The sequence below is a fragment of the Dermacentor silvarum genome, chromosome 8, assembly GCF_013339745.2.
Source record: "Dermacentor silvarum isolate Dsil-2018 chromosome 8, BIME_Dsil_1.4, whole genome shotgun sequence".
In the NCBI taxonomy this organism is placed as follows: Eukaryota; Metazoa; Arthropoda; class Arachnida; order Ixodida; family Ixodidae; genus Dermacentor; species Dermacentor silvarum.
Genome location: NC_051161.1, coordinates 172,170,509 through 172,186,429, shown reverse-complemented (window position 1 = coordinate 172,186,429; position 15,921 = coordinate 172,170,509). Strand labels below are relative to the sequence as shown.

General features: G+C 47.8%; 1 protein-coding gene across 1 annotated transcript in view; it reads right to left on the bottom strand.

The window, feature by feature from the left end:
• LOC119461848 (serine-protein kinase ATM) overlaps window positions 1-15,921 on the bottom strand; it is a 754,892-nt gene that overhangs the window by 659,275 nt on the left and 79,696 nt on the right. Inside the window, exons 7-9 of the mRNA XM_037723219.2 lie at window positions 8,379-8,518; window positions 8,141-8,281; window positions 221-334 (exon numbers count right to left, since the gene is read on the bottom strand). Of these exons, the coding sequence (XP_037579147.2) occupies window positions 221-334; window positions 8,141-8,281; window positions 8,379-8,518 (395 nt within the window). The remainder of the gene's footprint in view (window positions 1-220; window positions 335-8,140; window positions 8,282-8,378; window positions 8,519-15,921) is intronic.

Sequence of the window (15,921 nt, the reverse complement as noted above, 5' to 3'; positions counted from 1 at the left end):
GCCAAAAAGCCCTCACTAAGTTGACAATCCAAACTGCAAAAGTTGATAGTTACAGTCATCAGTGCATCAATTTCCTATCTTTTCGAGAGAAAAAAAAGAGAGTTTTTTAATGTTGAACGCGTGCTCATGTCTTGAATAAATCCCTCATTGAAGTTGGCACAAGTGTCCGCTTGCAATCCAACAAGACCAAATCCCAACCATTCTCAGGCAAATCACTCACAGCTTAGAGGATGAGTAGCACTGTGTGAGAAATTCCAGCAGCTTTTGAAGGCTGGGCAACATGTGACCAGCAGTTTCCGGGTACTTCCACAGGTAGCAGGCGAGGACCTCCAGCCTGCGCAACATGAATAACTGTAACATGTCATCCGCCAAGTGGCTGTGGCCACCATTGAAAGCAGTGTTCCTGTCCAGTTATGCTAATTATAATAACTTAACATCTTATTAAACCCAACGCGGCCTTTTCCGACTCCCGTTTACCCTCCCATAGAACTCCATGTATACGCATACCGCTTACAGTGCAGCCGCATGAAACAAAATACCGGTTATAATGCGGCTTCCGCAGGAAAATCTCGCCGACAAGGGCGGCAGCGAGCACGCTTCTCGACAAGGTGCGTGCTCCTGGCCGGCGTATGCATTATTCAATGCAATCAAACTCTCGTTAATTCGGACTTATTTGGCCGCACATCGGTTAATTCGAACTACTTTCGGAGCTTGGTCAGCGAAGAGCGCTGCAAATGTGCGACGCAAAAGAGTAAGAACGGCGCTAGCGTCCAACCGAAACGAAGCGGCGGAGTCCGCACCGCCAGAATCATCAGTTGAAATCATACGTTAATGACAACAACGCCGGAACACTTCGAGCTTATTTGTGTCTTTAAAGCCTGTATTCTTGCGTTTAATGCCGCGCATAACACCGCATTGGCTGCCGGCTTTCGTAACTGCGTAGTCGTCATCCACGATCGTGTCGATAGCGGCCGTGGTTTTCTCTGCAGCGGATGCGGCGAACAGTAGTTTCGGTTTTACTCGGTGCGCGCGCCGGCCGCGTGCCTCAAGAACTGCGCAGTCGCCATCGATGATCGCATAAATACCGCGGTTTCGACTGCAGGCACTGAAGCGAATGGTAGTTAATTCGTCCAGACTCAGTGCGTGCGTCAGGCGCGTGCCTTCAGCCCCGCAAAAAAAATCGCCTTTCATAACCGCGGATTTAAATGTCAAAAACAAAGAAGACATATGAAGGTGTCAGACATCGTATTGTGATTGAACAATTCTTGGCTTGTTGAAACGTTAATGAGAGCCATTGAAACGTATTGATGACTTTGCTGAATGTGCTGATCAGTTTCTTGAAGCCCAAGGCTGAAAGAAGTAAAATAAAAGACTACGACAGTCAGCAACTAAAAGGTGCTATGCCTAAGGCACTTGGATGTTTCCTGTGCATCGTGCAGTAGATTGTCGTGTTGGAGGAAACTGCACACAGGTCATCATTTGTCAGCATTGCAAGAGGTGAGGACATTGCACGGAAAACTGCAGGCTACAGAAACAAGACACGGTGGCATGCATGGGTCCTCTAAAGGAAGGAATTGCTCCACTGGAAGAAATAGATGAAGACAAACAGATAACGAGGTCACCGACGGTACCTTCAAGCAAAGCTGCGGGTCAGTACGAGCCAGGGTTCTTCGAGACAGTGGCACAAGCACAGCCTTGGTGAGACGGACCTAACAGGAGAAACATCTGTTATCCTGGCACAGTCCGGGTCAACTCCCTACTGATCCAGATGGCTGCTCGTCAAGCAATCTACCTGGTGCAAGAAACATGGATGATTCTGATACAGAGACCAGCTGCACTGACTCAAGAGGATTGATGCAAGAGAAGCCAGAAAAACACATTACACCGAAAATGGGAGCTAGAGAATCTATTTCAGCAGTCTCTTCGGCGATTACTACAATACACCGCAGTCATTTCGGCCACTCAAGGTGCCTGAAACTGGAAGTACTATGAGTGACACACCAACAGAATTCGCAGAAATGCAAAGATGATTCTATACATACAAGCTTGCTTCGAGAAAGAGCTGATTCGATATGATTCTATTATATAAAAGATGTCAGTTTACTGTGGGTTGAGAATTCGTGCTCCCAAAAAACATTACAACAGACTGTCTTGTGTCTGGGACATGACAGCATCGTGGCAGAACACCAAGCCATAGAAAGAACAGTGGCTAGAATTACATAATAATTTTTCTGGCCTGGGCTACAACAGAAAGTCCAGCGATATGTGAAGTCAAGCAACATTAGCAAGCAGACGATTCTCAAAGAAAGATGCCATTCCAGAGAGTAGCCATAGACATCATAGGACCGACAAAGCCAGCATCAGCAAAACGAAATCGCTATGTTCCGACGATGAATGATATGGTGACAAGATATCGAAAAGCCATTGCACTAAAAAAGTTGTCGCAGTTTCACCTGAAAGGCGAAGCATCAATTGCGATAGCAAATTTGCAGAGAGCTATACGGAGTAATGATAGTAGCTTTATCAGCTGTATAAACTTGGACATGCAGCAGCACCGGCAACGCACAGAACTGTTGTCGACGCCGTCGGCGTTTTGCCCGCGTTCGCACAAAATGCGTGCGGCGTTGGTGACTGTTGCCGGAGCCTCTGATATAAATAGGCAATTGGTGCCGCAGCTAAACGTCGCCTCCCTTCCCTCCCCCTCCCCCCCACGGCCTTTCGTGCGTCAGAAGAAGGCGCGTTTGCTCTACATATATGGTGATGGTAAAGGAGGAAAGAGACGCCTACTTCTGCAGCCCTTAAGGAAGCACGGTGCAGAACACGCGTTTGTTCTCCGTCATGCGTTCACTCCCCGTGAAAGCACGCGTCCCTCGCGCCCTTTCACTCGCACATACAGCGTTCGGCGGCGCGCGGCGACGATTTCATCTCCATTGACGTCATACGGAACCTCACGGCAACGGCGACGGCGACGCCAGAAATCTGCTTTGGAGTGTCCATATAATTGCTATTGCAATAAAAGCATAGAAACAACTCAGTTTTGGGAGGCCTTATTGGAGATGTTCTCTCGATATTGTCTACCACAAGGAATGCTTCGTGACCGAAGTTCCAACATCACATCTGATCTAATGAAAGAGATTGTTGTTCATAAAGCTGATGCTCACCCTGCCATACCATCCTATGTAAAACGGGCTGGTTGAAAGACTTCACAGCACATTGAAGGACATGGTAAAGAACATGTGTCAAGAAAGACCAATGGATTGGGACCGATATTGACCAGCACTACTGTTTTCCTACAGGGAAGTGCCACAAGTAAGCATCACCGTTCAAGATGTTGTACGGGCGTGTGGTTAGAGGACCGTTAACCATTCTCAAACAGATATGAGCAAATGAAAGGCTTGACACCAAAGTTGAAATGACGTGCACATACATGTTAGAACTACGTGACAAGCTTGAAGAAATGTGCAAGCTAGCACATCAGAGCTTGGAGGAAGCGAAAAAAAAAAAAGCAGTGCTCCTCCACCTACTCCTCTACTGTAGGTGAAGTTTGATCTTCTTTTAGCAAACATGGACGAGGGTTGCGTTTCACCCATGAACTCCCAGACTCTTCTATTTTACAGTTTTTAGACCTTAAAATCACGTTTTGTGATGAACACGTTTGCTGGGGATACTACCCACGGGCTAAGAAGGAACTGCTGCCCTATGACTCGGCACATTCCAAGGCAATTAAGAGAGGAATAACGGTGATGTGTATGGAATCGGCTCTCCAAAAATCGTGCCCACATCAGACTTAATAATCAGGTAAGCCATCTTTTGGCTGCAGGGTTCCCCTGTCTCAGTCTTGACCGCGTTTCTGAAACCCTCCTTCAAAAATTCAAGCGTGGAACGGGAAGTACAACGGCGGAGGATCACCGGAATGCGCATAGACCTGAGGTGGTTCCTTACATCCATAAACTCTCCCACAATCTTAAAAAGGCGGCAAGTAGGCACGGTGTGCCAATTTGTTTTTCTGCCCCAAATAAGCTGGGAAAGTTGCGCCCACGTATCTGCAACACCAGTAAACGTGGATGCCAGAAGAACCACCAATCGCCGTTCGTTAAATGTTCCACTAGAGTGGTTTATTGCATTCCCATGTCATGTGGGATGTTTTACGTCGGCGAAACTGGTCGCTGTGTCAATGACCATTTAGGGGAACACGCTCAAAATCTTGAAAAACGAGATGACAAATACGCACATATAGTTGCGCACGTTAGCAAGTGTACTGATTGTGAGGCCCGGTTAAAAGAGCCGACGATTCTAAGAAAGAGCAGTGACAAGACCGCGCGCATCAGTTTAGAAGCCTAGCACATTAGGAAGTTCGGTAGCAAGTGTTTCAGCACCGCTTCCCTTGCTCTCTTTGATGCTGAATTTGATCTTCTCGATGCGGCTATCGGGGTTTCAGATTGCAAATAAAAATAATTGTTTGCGTCTTGTTGTGCTTGGTTGGCTGCTTTGCGCTTGCGTTGTTGGCACGAGTTTACCCTTGTTGTGTTTTCCCCTTTCCCTTGCTTCAACCTGGCATATATATGGTGTGCTGTCAATAAAACCAGTTGTTAGTCAGCGCTTGTGTGTGCGTGTCTCCCTTCTTGTGGTCGTCTGTTTGCGTTGTTACCCAAAGTTTCAGGAAGCGAAAGAGCGATATAAAAGCTACTACGACAAGGCGTCGACAAAAAGACCCCTCAATTCGGGAGACGCAGCTCTCATCCTCCTACTCAATGATGGGAATAAGCTGTTGATGCAATGGAAGGGACCATTCCTGGTAACGCAGAAAACTAGTGAGATGGATTATGAGCGCTTTGTTAACCATTCTAAGATGGTATTTCACATTAACATGTTAAAGAAATATGAGGAGAGACATACACGTCAAGAACCCAAAGTTGTCATTATGGTAGCTAAGGAAGAGAAAAATGACAGGGAGGTACTATCGACCAAAAAAAGTTTATGGACCAAGGGATCTGACAAAAAGCTGAATATCTCCGCAGCCTCAAAATGCAGCCTGGTATTACCATTTTCAGCCTCTACTGGTATACGGGAACAACATTGTGATGTACGGTTTTACTGGCTACTTCTAAAGGCTGCTCGGATATTTAGCGTTTTCTGTGATCTCGTGGTCTGTAAACTTTTTTGGTAAATAGTACACACATGCAACTACAAGAAAAGCATGGAGCTGGAAAAAGCAGTCATCAATCCATCTCTGGAAGAAAAAGCAGCAGCAGAGCTTAAAACATTGAAGTATGGCGAGTTGTTCACAGATCTTCCAGGAACAACAAATGTTTTTGGATGAAAGCTAGAATGTACCACTGATACACTAGTGCCCTTCGCTGCAGGTGGGAATCCTCGGGTCCCATGAACGCCGCACGCGCAGCGAACGTCGCGTCAGGCGCGCCAGGGAGAGTTGGGAGAGGGGAAACTTTCCTTTCGCGGGCGGCGCACGGGAATCGCAAGCATTATCAGCGCCATTGGGTGGGTAATGTAGATCCCGCTGACATCGCCCGAGTTTCTTTGGTACCCAGCAAGCTGCAAGCAGCGATAGCGGAAGTCTCCGTCGCCGCTCCCGTACTCACGCACGTGGTTAGTCAACCGCGTTCTTGCCGCAGCAATCACCGCGGCCGCCCCTATTCCCCAGTTGGAAAGTCGCAAGCCCTTCTTTACCTAGTGTATTATTCTCTTCGAGGGAACCCTCAGCGATGTCAACTATAGCTAGCTGGCCTGCTCGAACTGTTAGTTGCAATCATAATACAGTAAAACCTTGATAATTCGAAGGTCGCCGGACCACGAAAATTCTTCAAATTAAGCGGATTTTCGAATTAACCGAAATGAATTTAAAAAAGAAAACAAGCAAGAACTTGCCGCAATAAGAAACCCCCTTTATTTTCCATGTCCGAGAGAGATTACTCGAAGTAATCACTGATGCGGGATTAGTACTTGGTGCGGTAGTTCGCCGCCTCTAGTGCCATGCTCTCCAGCTGGCTCACAGCATGTAGCATACAAATATCACCCGCACTGCACTCAACAAAGTTGCGGACGATGTTCACGGAATCGATAACTGCCGCGAAAGCGGGCGTGGGGGTGTTTGACTCCAAAAATTTGGACTTGCCGGATATTCCGGACTTCAAAAATGCACCGTCAGGGCTACCATTGAGTTCATGCATTTTCGCACCCAATTTTTCGGACGAATTGAGACCCCAAAGTTCGATTTTCCGGACTAAATCGCTCTTTCCGAGCCACACTACCCAATCTTGGAGACCGCCATGTTGGATTTTGCACTAGCGTGGATTCCAGTGGCTCACCGTATAGCCTCCAAGATTGGAAGGCACATGCTATCAATAAAGAGCTCGCGCCATCCTCCCGTCTCGGAGGCCATGGCCGCTCTTCCTTGGCTGACAAAACGCTCCAGAGTACTGCACTTTTTCTTTTTCCTTTCTAGTATATGCGCTCAGCACTATCGTTGTACCCATTTATTGTGGGATGTTTTTTTATTGCCGCGTGCCCGCCCTATGTGCGAGTGACAGCCATGGAGGTTTTCCTTCCTCCATGGTGACAGCGCACGGGGGACGCGCGCTTTCATGGACAGCAAACGCACGGCGGAGCGTAAACGCGACTTCGTCCCTCGCGCGCAAGGCTGGGGGGGAGGACTTCTACTGTTCTAACAACTGCGTACTTAGCGCCGGAGTGGGTTCTCGCGCGCACCGTATCTTGAAAGCGATCTCCAGACAGCCTTGACCTTTGTACGCGCTGTGCTTTCGCCGCTCAGTTTCCGTTGAAGCGATAGACCGCACGAACCTTCGCTCGCTGCGGCGGCCGCGCTCGTGCGCGCTGACTCCACGCTTGTTAATTCAGCGAGTTCTCTAAAGTTTAGTTACTATTTTGAACGCAGCGTGTACATTGAGCAGGTGTCTCGGAGACCCATGTTTCAGTGATCGGCGCTACCTCCTGTGCCTTCGTGAGAGCTAAGCGGTGCGAAGCTCGTTTCTTGGATCTCCAGGGCGAATTGGCAGAGATCGCCAATGCGGTGATGTTCGTGTCGACTGTACACAGAGACGACGTCACTGCTGCGCAAATCCAAGCAAGTCGATCCCCTCCAAACGTAGTATGAGGCAGGGCATTATCAGAGCTTTTTTTTTTTTAAGCCGCACTAATATTATTGTCTTTTTTTTTTCGGCCTAACAAGTTTTTCGGACTATTTTTCAGTCCCCATGAGCTCGAAAAATCGGTTGGTGACTGTACGGAGCACCCTAACCTAGCCGCCGCACATTGCTACCAGCCGGAAACTTCGAATTATCCAAATAGAGCCGCGCGGGCCATTCAAATTATCCGGTAGAATTTGCTCTGAGAATGACGGGACCGCTCAAATTCTTCGAATTAACCGAGTTCGAATTATCGAGGTTTTACTGTAAATGCTTTCCGAGTGTACACGTGGTTGTCGTCTGTTGTTTCCTCAAGCTTGTACCGGACCGCAGTTGATGCGCAGGCATGCGCCAACTGCGGGGATCGGTGTGCCGAGGCAGAGGGCTGTGGGCATATCCCCCCATATCCCGACATAGTAGTCCAAGAGTCTATTGAGAAGGAAGTCGACAAGATGTTACGTCAGAGCATTATAGAAACATCTACATCAGCTTACTACACACCTCTGGTCATTGTGAAGAAACCAGATGGCTCTAATAGGCTTTGTGTAGACTTCAGATGCGACAACACCGATGAACTCTTATAAATACATGTATCTTAAGCTTGTTTATTATAGTTTTGAGTGTTGAGATTTTATTGCATTATTTTCATTAATTCGCACTGCACATAATTTGTAAATTATGAGGAAGTTCTCTCGTGTTTACAGTGTTTCTTTCAATGCTATGTATTGCCCATGTATAACTTACCGTAATTTGAAACTTGGTAACTTTTGCATACCTGCCAACCTAGCAACATGAAAATTTGGGAGAGGGGGGGGGGGGGTCAAGTGCCACATAAATGGCATGGCATTGAAACGAAGACTGGTGGCAATACACAGCTTTGGTACTGATTTCCACCGAATGGTTTGAACAAGGGAAATACTGTAAAACTCTTGCGCACAACCAAACGCACGCTTAGCCAAGAGCGGCAGCCGACCCACCTGGGCAGCACATCTCGACCAAGGGACTTTGCAGCCACCAGTGCAGCCACCGCAGTGTGCAGGGCAGTGCCCGATGGCTCCAGCTGGTGCAGGGTCTCGGCAGCCAGCCACACCTGGGCCCTCCGCACGCGCAGCTCCTGCCTGGGATTCACACCCCGACTCGCTCAGACCGCACGTTTCGATCGATCATCTAAGCCACACCTATTGCGAACAAAACGAGAGAAAAAAACGCACTCACTGGTTGAGCACCGAGGCCTCCTGCAGCTGTTGCATCAGCAGGTGATGCCAGTCTCTGAGCAGGCACTGCCACCCGCTCTGGTCGGCATCGCTCGTCCTGTGCAGGCTCAGCTGCAGGGCAAGGAACTCCAGAGACAGCACCTGCGTTCGCCCACACTGGTGGAACAGCCTTTCTGGCACAGGCTCACTTGGTGCAGCATCAAAGGAGCACCGTACGTTAACTGAAATAGTCAACAAGTGCTGCCTATATGTGCAACAATGCGGCACTCAGGATAAAATTACCCACTTTCATCTCTATATATTTCAGCTTCAGCTTATTATTTTTTACGTGCCGTGAATGGATTAGAGATAATATACAGACGAAGGTCCCCAAGTCAAACTGCGACGGGACCCTCGGTAAATAATAAAAACGTAGAGACGCATGAAAGATCAGCAAGCTAGGTAAAACAAACACAATAGCTTAATATATAACAAACAAAAATTAAACAAATGAAATACAATTACCAGTACACAACCCTATAGTACATAACAATACTGTAAATATAAACAAATGGCAAAGGTTGCATAATGAACAATGTAAACTTACTTATACATGTAAAAAAGCTTGAGGGCATATTTAATGCTTGAAAGGATGAAGAAGATTTAATGGTGTTGGTTAAACCATGCCAGTTTTATAGTCGTGAATTACATTTTTCCATAGTTAGAATAAACCATTGGCAGTAGAAAACTGTAGTTAAGTGCAAGCCTGGTATTATTATTATTATTGAGATACATGGAATAAAGTAGCTTATAAAACAGAATTGTGAGATGATAGCTGAACAAGCTCATCACAAAAAGGATGTTCACAAATTAACACAGCAACATTCTCGAAAAACACATTGTTAAGGCGCGCGGTGCGCCACTGGCGGCCAAACGCAGCTGTGGCAGAGTGGCTACACCAACCGGCGGCACGCCGCTCCAGCAGTCACGTGACAACATAGACTCCTCTCCCTTCTCGAACTATCCGTCGGCTCCCGGACGAAGCTGACGCATGCGGACGATAGTGAGAAACGAGTTTCCGGCTGACACCAGACGCGAGTACAAAACGAGCCGTCGGGCGGGTCTGCATGAAACCAATTTCCCGCGCTCACGTCACGGAAGTGGTCGCTCTCATTGGTCTCCTTTATCCGTAGCACGCAGCAAACCGCAAAAAAATCGGTCCAGGAGCGATCCTTCGCGCGGCAGCAAAAACCTGCTTCGCGTTTTGCCACTAGTGTCTTTCATGATAATGCATATTGCTCGGTTTCGCAAGTGCTGAATAGACAAAATATGACAGTAATATGTAGATACACAGAAAACAATGCTGTAATTATAGTGACTGTGAATGAAAGCAAAGTATAATGCTCATAATGCGTCTTGGAAAAATATGCTCTTGATCTGATTAATTGCTCTAATATCGAAGATAGTCCACCAAAAAAGCTTAAAGGGACACTAAAGGCAAATATTATTTCAACGTGGACTGTTAAAATACCATACCAGAAACCTCGAAACGCTTGTTTCGTGCCAAGAAAATACTTACTTTTAGAGAAAATTGCATCCGAAGCATCCGTGTACGTCTAGCACAATTCAAATCACCCTCCCGAGCGAGGAGTGGTGACGTCATGGCTATATATTGACGTTGTGCCGCCAGTGAGTAAAACGGCGCCCGCAGACGGCGCGACAGCCAAAATCACAGACGCACGGCCACAAACCGAGCCAAGACAGAGCCAACGGCAGTGCGAAAGCAGAAGGTAAAGCGCGCGCTGAATTGTGAACACGGTGATCGTCGACGCTCGTCGCAATGGACCAACTAGTTCACGACCCTGACAATGACACATTGGCTCGCAATTCTGGGCTCGATTTTAGCGATTTAAGCTCCAATGAGCGTGACATGCTGCATAGGGCTCGCGCTGCTGGCGTCGTTGCCTACTACGATGGCGACCTCGACACCGGCTCTTCCGACTGCGAAAGCAGGCAGGACTCCAGCAATGCGACGTCGGGCGATGAAGCTGGTCACCATCTGGACGTGCCGTCGCGACTCTCAAGCTGATAGCAAAGTCAAGTGCAAGTTTAGCGACGCAGCAATACCAGCGCAGCACTACGCGATAACGGAACTACTGAAACTCGAAAGCGCACGCGGCGCAGAGTCGAGCGAAAACGAAACCGTTTGACCGCCCGCGTCATTATCAAGTGTAACGCCAAAAAGGTATTTTTTCCAAGAATCTAATAGAAGTAGACATGTAGCATTTTATTCCATCTTATAATCCAACAAAATTATCTTTTTAATACAAGTGGTTGAGTACTAGTGGCATAATTTTTTTGAGGAGTGCCTTCGTCATCGGTTAAGTACAGTGTAGACCACTTATAACGCAAGCGGCCGGAGTCGCGAATATCCACACTAAGCGTACCGCACTATAACCAAAGCAACAATTTTCAAGGCCCACACATATGCAAAACATGTGCACCGAGCCGCCACGTGTATGCGACAGTCGAGGAATGCGGCTAGCATAGGCGCTGACTACGGGGGGGCTCTGGGGCTCGAGCCCCCCCCCCCCCCCCCTCATTTCTCGCCAAAGTGTCATCACCAGAGTTCTGTTGCCCACATCATTTGCGGTTTCTTTAGAGTTGCCTCAACGTCTCACTGAAAATTTTATTGTGGCTGAAAGCTCACTGCATCAGCGCGGACGTGCACGGCTTTACATTCACACTTTCGCTTTATTTCTGCAAATCCTGACCATAGGACGACAAGCGCATTAGAAGCGCCAGCGGCGGCTACCTCATAAGCATTTTTTCTCACTTCAACATTGTTGTTTTTTTTTAATTTCGACTGTGAACACTATACACACACATACAATATATTTAAATATATACACAGGAATATGTTTGTTACATTTTTTTAAAGAGAAGGATTTAGCCAAGTAACAATTATTTCTAATTGTAAGGATAGGTTATGCCTGGAGAATGAATACGTTGCACGATGTTCACCTCCAATTACCCCTGCCTTGCGCTAGCGTATTCCTACTTGCGCCTGCAAGCTGGAATACCCTTGGAATACAGGGATAATTGGAGATCGCAGGGAGAGGCCTTCGTCCTGCAGTGGACATAAAATATAGGCTGATGATGATGATGATGTTCACTTCTCACCCGCCGCGGTGGCTCAGTCAGCTAAGGCGTTGCGCTGCTGAACACGAGATCGCGGGATCGAATCCCGGCCGCAGCGGCCGTATTTCGATGGAGGCAAAATGCAAAAACGCCCGTGTGCTTGCGTTCTACTACACGTTAAACAACCCCAGGTGATCAAAATTATTCCGGAGCCCTCATAATAATCATAATCATAATCTCATAATCATCTCAGTGTCTTCTCATAATCATCTCAGTGTCTCATAATCAGAACTGGCTTTGGCACGTAAAACCCCCAAAAGAAGAACAATGTTCACCTCTCTTCAAATTGCTTTGCGTGCTTTTTTTGACCCTGAAAAAGAAAAAACCTGCAGTCTTCAGTGGCCCCTTCAGCAGAGGCTTTTATCAGTGGCGTGTGAAATGCACATGAATGTTGTGTGTCTGAGTATTGCTACTGTTTCCAGTAGGCAATGCTAACCGACTCACGAAAAAAAAAACCAAAAACTGTTCTAATAATTTACAACATTTATTAGGGATGGAAACATCCCCACATGCCTGCAGTGGTCATAAATAAAAATAATTTACTCAGTAACCGAAGTGAGGCTAAGCCGGATTCACTCGCAATCAGAATCAATAGCTGCCATGCGCAGCAGCGCTTATACTCGCACTAAACGTAAAAAGAAGAAAAAAAGAAAGAGGCGCAGTGTCGCCCGAACGGCGAAGCATTGATTGCAATAGAAAATTAGTAGACAGCTATATGAAGTAAGGATAGTAGTTTTATCGGCCGTATAAACTTGCAAACATTTGCTTACTAACTGAATTATCAAGCATGTTGTCAGCACGCCCAAGCAAACATGAACACAGCACACTCGATGACCTCCGACACTAAAACCGTCAAAACGCTGGCGTATGAAAGTGCGGCACCAGCAGCAGCAAGCAGTGATCTTCGTACTGTCTATCGCTTCAACAGAAACTGAGTGGCAAAAACACAGCGCGTACAGTAGAACCCCGCTGTTACGTTCCCGGGTGCTGCGTTTTCCCGGCTGTTACGTCGTTTTCGGCCGGTCCCGGCACAGCTCCCATAGAACCCAATGCATTGGTAACCCCGCTGTTACATCGCAACTGTGGGATCATTCCCGCATCATACGTTGCGAACTGCCACAGCGCGCCGGCCCGAGCGGCCATTTTGACTTTTCATGTCACTTGGCTTGGTTGCTTGACGATGACATTGGCCGCCCAAAGTGCTGGGGGCGACATTTATTACGTATTTTCGGTTTCCGCCAGCAAAAGTATGGCCTTTGATATCCGCTTCTGCTATCTAAAGTTGATGTCTATGACGCGTTGCGGCCCTAAAATTAGTTTTGGCTCATAGATGTTCCGTATAAAGTCCAAGTGCGATAACGCCGTCGCCGCGCGCCGTATGCTTTCTTTCGCGTGCGAGACGTAGTCGTCGGCTCCCCTCGCACGCTTTCACTCGCACATACAGCATACGTCGCCGCACGCCGTATACTGTATGTGCGAGTGAAAGCGTGCGAGGGAAGCCGCGCGGCCGTATGCTGAATGTGCGAGTGAAAGCGTGAGAGGGAAGCCGCGCGGCTGTATGCTGAATGTGCGAGTGAAAGCGTGAGAGGGGAGCCGACGACCGCGTCTCGCACGCGAAAGAAAAGCAGAGAGGAAGCGCGCCTCCTTCCGTTGCGCTCGAGGCACCAGCGAGGGAGCAAGGGGGAGGGGGGCGGGGGGGTATAGCGGGCAGCGTTGTGCTCTGGCATCATACCAGGCCCCGGAAACTCCGGTGGTTTTTTGTCCACGCGAATTGCAGCGCCATCCATCAGATGGATGCGGAACCAAAATCGCTTTTCTTTTTTTTTTCTTGTCAACCCTCTCAACTTTGTAGTTTCTCTCTCGCCTTCAACTATCGGCGGCGCGGCAGCGCTAGTCGTCGGCTGCGATGATAACGGCCAAAATGGCAGAACTTTTTTTCTGGCATTATACGGTCAGTTTTTCGCCTTCCGTGCTAGCAGTGTGGTCCCTGTGGTAACCTACCGTTGCACGTTTGTCGGCTTTTTTTCCCGCCATGTCTCGCAGCTGTCGCTGTTCGTGTGTGGTTCAGTGGTGTACGAACACATCAAGACGAAGTGAGCCATGCGACGTGAAATTCTACCGCATCCCTAAAGACAACAGGTGAGCACCGTGCTATTTACTTCCCGGTTTTTATTTTTGATAGTAATGGTGCGCACATGGCTGTCCGGTGGTGAGGCAGCAGTTGGATGATTTGAAAACACCACAACGATGCTGTAAATCGTTGTGCCAACAAGCAGCGAACAAAAAGCTCCTGATAAATATAGTACCACCTGTGCATATCACAAGGAACACGTGTGTAGGTGTGCGCTTTGCACTTATTTCTATCTAATTGGTCGCAATCGTTTAAAAATAAATTTCTGAGAATTAAGGTACAACTAGTACTCTGCCGCGATGCGAAACGAGTTCTGTTTTGTATGTTCCAACTGCGATGTTATAATTTATGATCTTCACTGTTCTTCAGGATGGAAGCGTTTTTAACCTACGTTAGAAAGATGGACCTAATGGGTTTGCCCAGAGACAAGGTCAACAACCGCAGAATATGCTCTGTGCCCTTCACGGAGGTGGATTTTATGGACCGAGCGAGAAGCAGGCCGTGAGAAGCTATTCTGCGCATTGGCCATTAGATCAATTACAATAAATGTTTTTTTACATGTGCGAACATGGAACACCATCCGCGTTTTGTTGCATTCAATAGTGTGTTGCACTGTCTACTCCAATTCTGGTTTTTGCAAACGAACACAATAAAGTGAGTCCAAAGAACTGTTGTAAGTGCAATTATTTTTTAATATAATTTGGGCACATGCTTGCTTGATCGTAATAATGAACGGGATTGTGGGCATGAAAACGTAAAAAGAATCCACTGCACGCAAGCACGCAGCACGAATGCACGAATGGCACGGCCGGACAGGAGAGGAGCGCGGAGCACGCGCTTCGGTCCGGTGGTGCGTCTGATAACGCCCGCGACAAAAAAAAAAAAAAAGCGCGCCGCGGACAGCTAAAGAAATAAAAAAAATACAGAGCATTGCGCGTGGCATGAGGGGAGGGTGAGGCGAGGCTTGCAAGGAGGAATAGGAAAGTCAAAAGGGAAAGGAGAAAGAGCGGAACAACGTTATCATAAAAAGAAAGAAAAAAAGTTCTATAGCGAAAGCGGGAGGGTACAAAAAAATCCCCCCGCGCCGCTTTTCTTTCTTTTTTTTCTTTTTTTCGCCACCGTAGTACCGTCATCCATCCGCTAGGGCGCCTTGTCGCTAGCGTCGACTGAGCGTCTGCTATAAAACAACCAATGGGAGGTATAGGAAGATTCACCCCCCTGATCATACTGCGCGGCGGCGCGCGGTCCCGCAGGCCGTATCTTGAAAGCGATCTGCGTGGGGGCAAATTCTACGCAGTGTAAGTGCGTCGGCGGCTCGTGGCTTTGTGCGTGCTGCGTGTTCTCGCCGCTCAGTTTGGCTTGAAGCGATAGACAACAGCACGAAGGTCACTTCGCTCGCTTCTGCAGCGGCGCTTAACTGCGCGTGTCCGCGCTCATCGAGTGTGATGTGTTCATGTTTGCCTGTGGGCGCTCACACCATGTTTGTTAATTAGTTAATAACCGAATGTTTACAAGTTTATACAGACGATAAAACTACTATTCTTACTTTGTATAGCTCATCGCAATCGATACTTCGGCTGTCGGGCGAAACTACTTTTTGTCGCACGTAAGAATTAAAATAATATTGTGTGCAGTTCAACACTACTCCCATTTCTCAATTTTTCCTGTTTCCTGGCTCTTGCGTTTCCCGGCTCTTACGTTTTTTTTTTTTTTTACGGTCCCGTGAAAAACGTAACAGCTGGGTTCTACTGTACAAAGGTATTAGCCGTCTGCGGATCGCTTTCAAGATACCGCGCGCAGAGTACCGCCAAAATAAAGCGTGCGACCCGCGTATGTAGTACTCCCCAGGCGCACGGACAGCCGCAGTCACTACAAACTAGCAGATGCGCGCCGCGCTTGTCCCAGCACGAAAGCAATGTCGTCGTCAGCGTCGTCAGCACGAAAGCAATGTGAAGTGCATCGTCATGATACTTTGACTTGCGTTAACTATAATACTATACGCGCGCGATCGTACATGGTTCTTTATGGCAGCCTTGCGCATCTGGCGGCGTCAAAGTCGGCTACCACGTCAGCAGGAGCGCAAGTACCAGCGCTTAAGCCACCCAGAGTGACCAAAAGTGGTCGGCGCTGACTGATTCGGAAAATTGTTCGATCTCGTTCTAATGGAGGGGTGCCTCTTTATGAACATTGCGTGGCGGCAAGTTTTAATAAAAGGAAAAAGTGGGAGCTATCG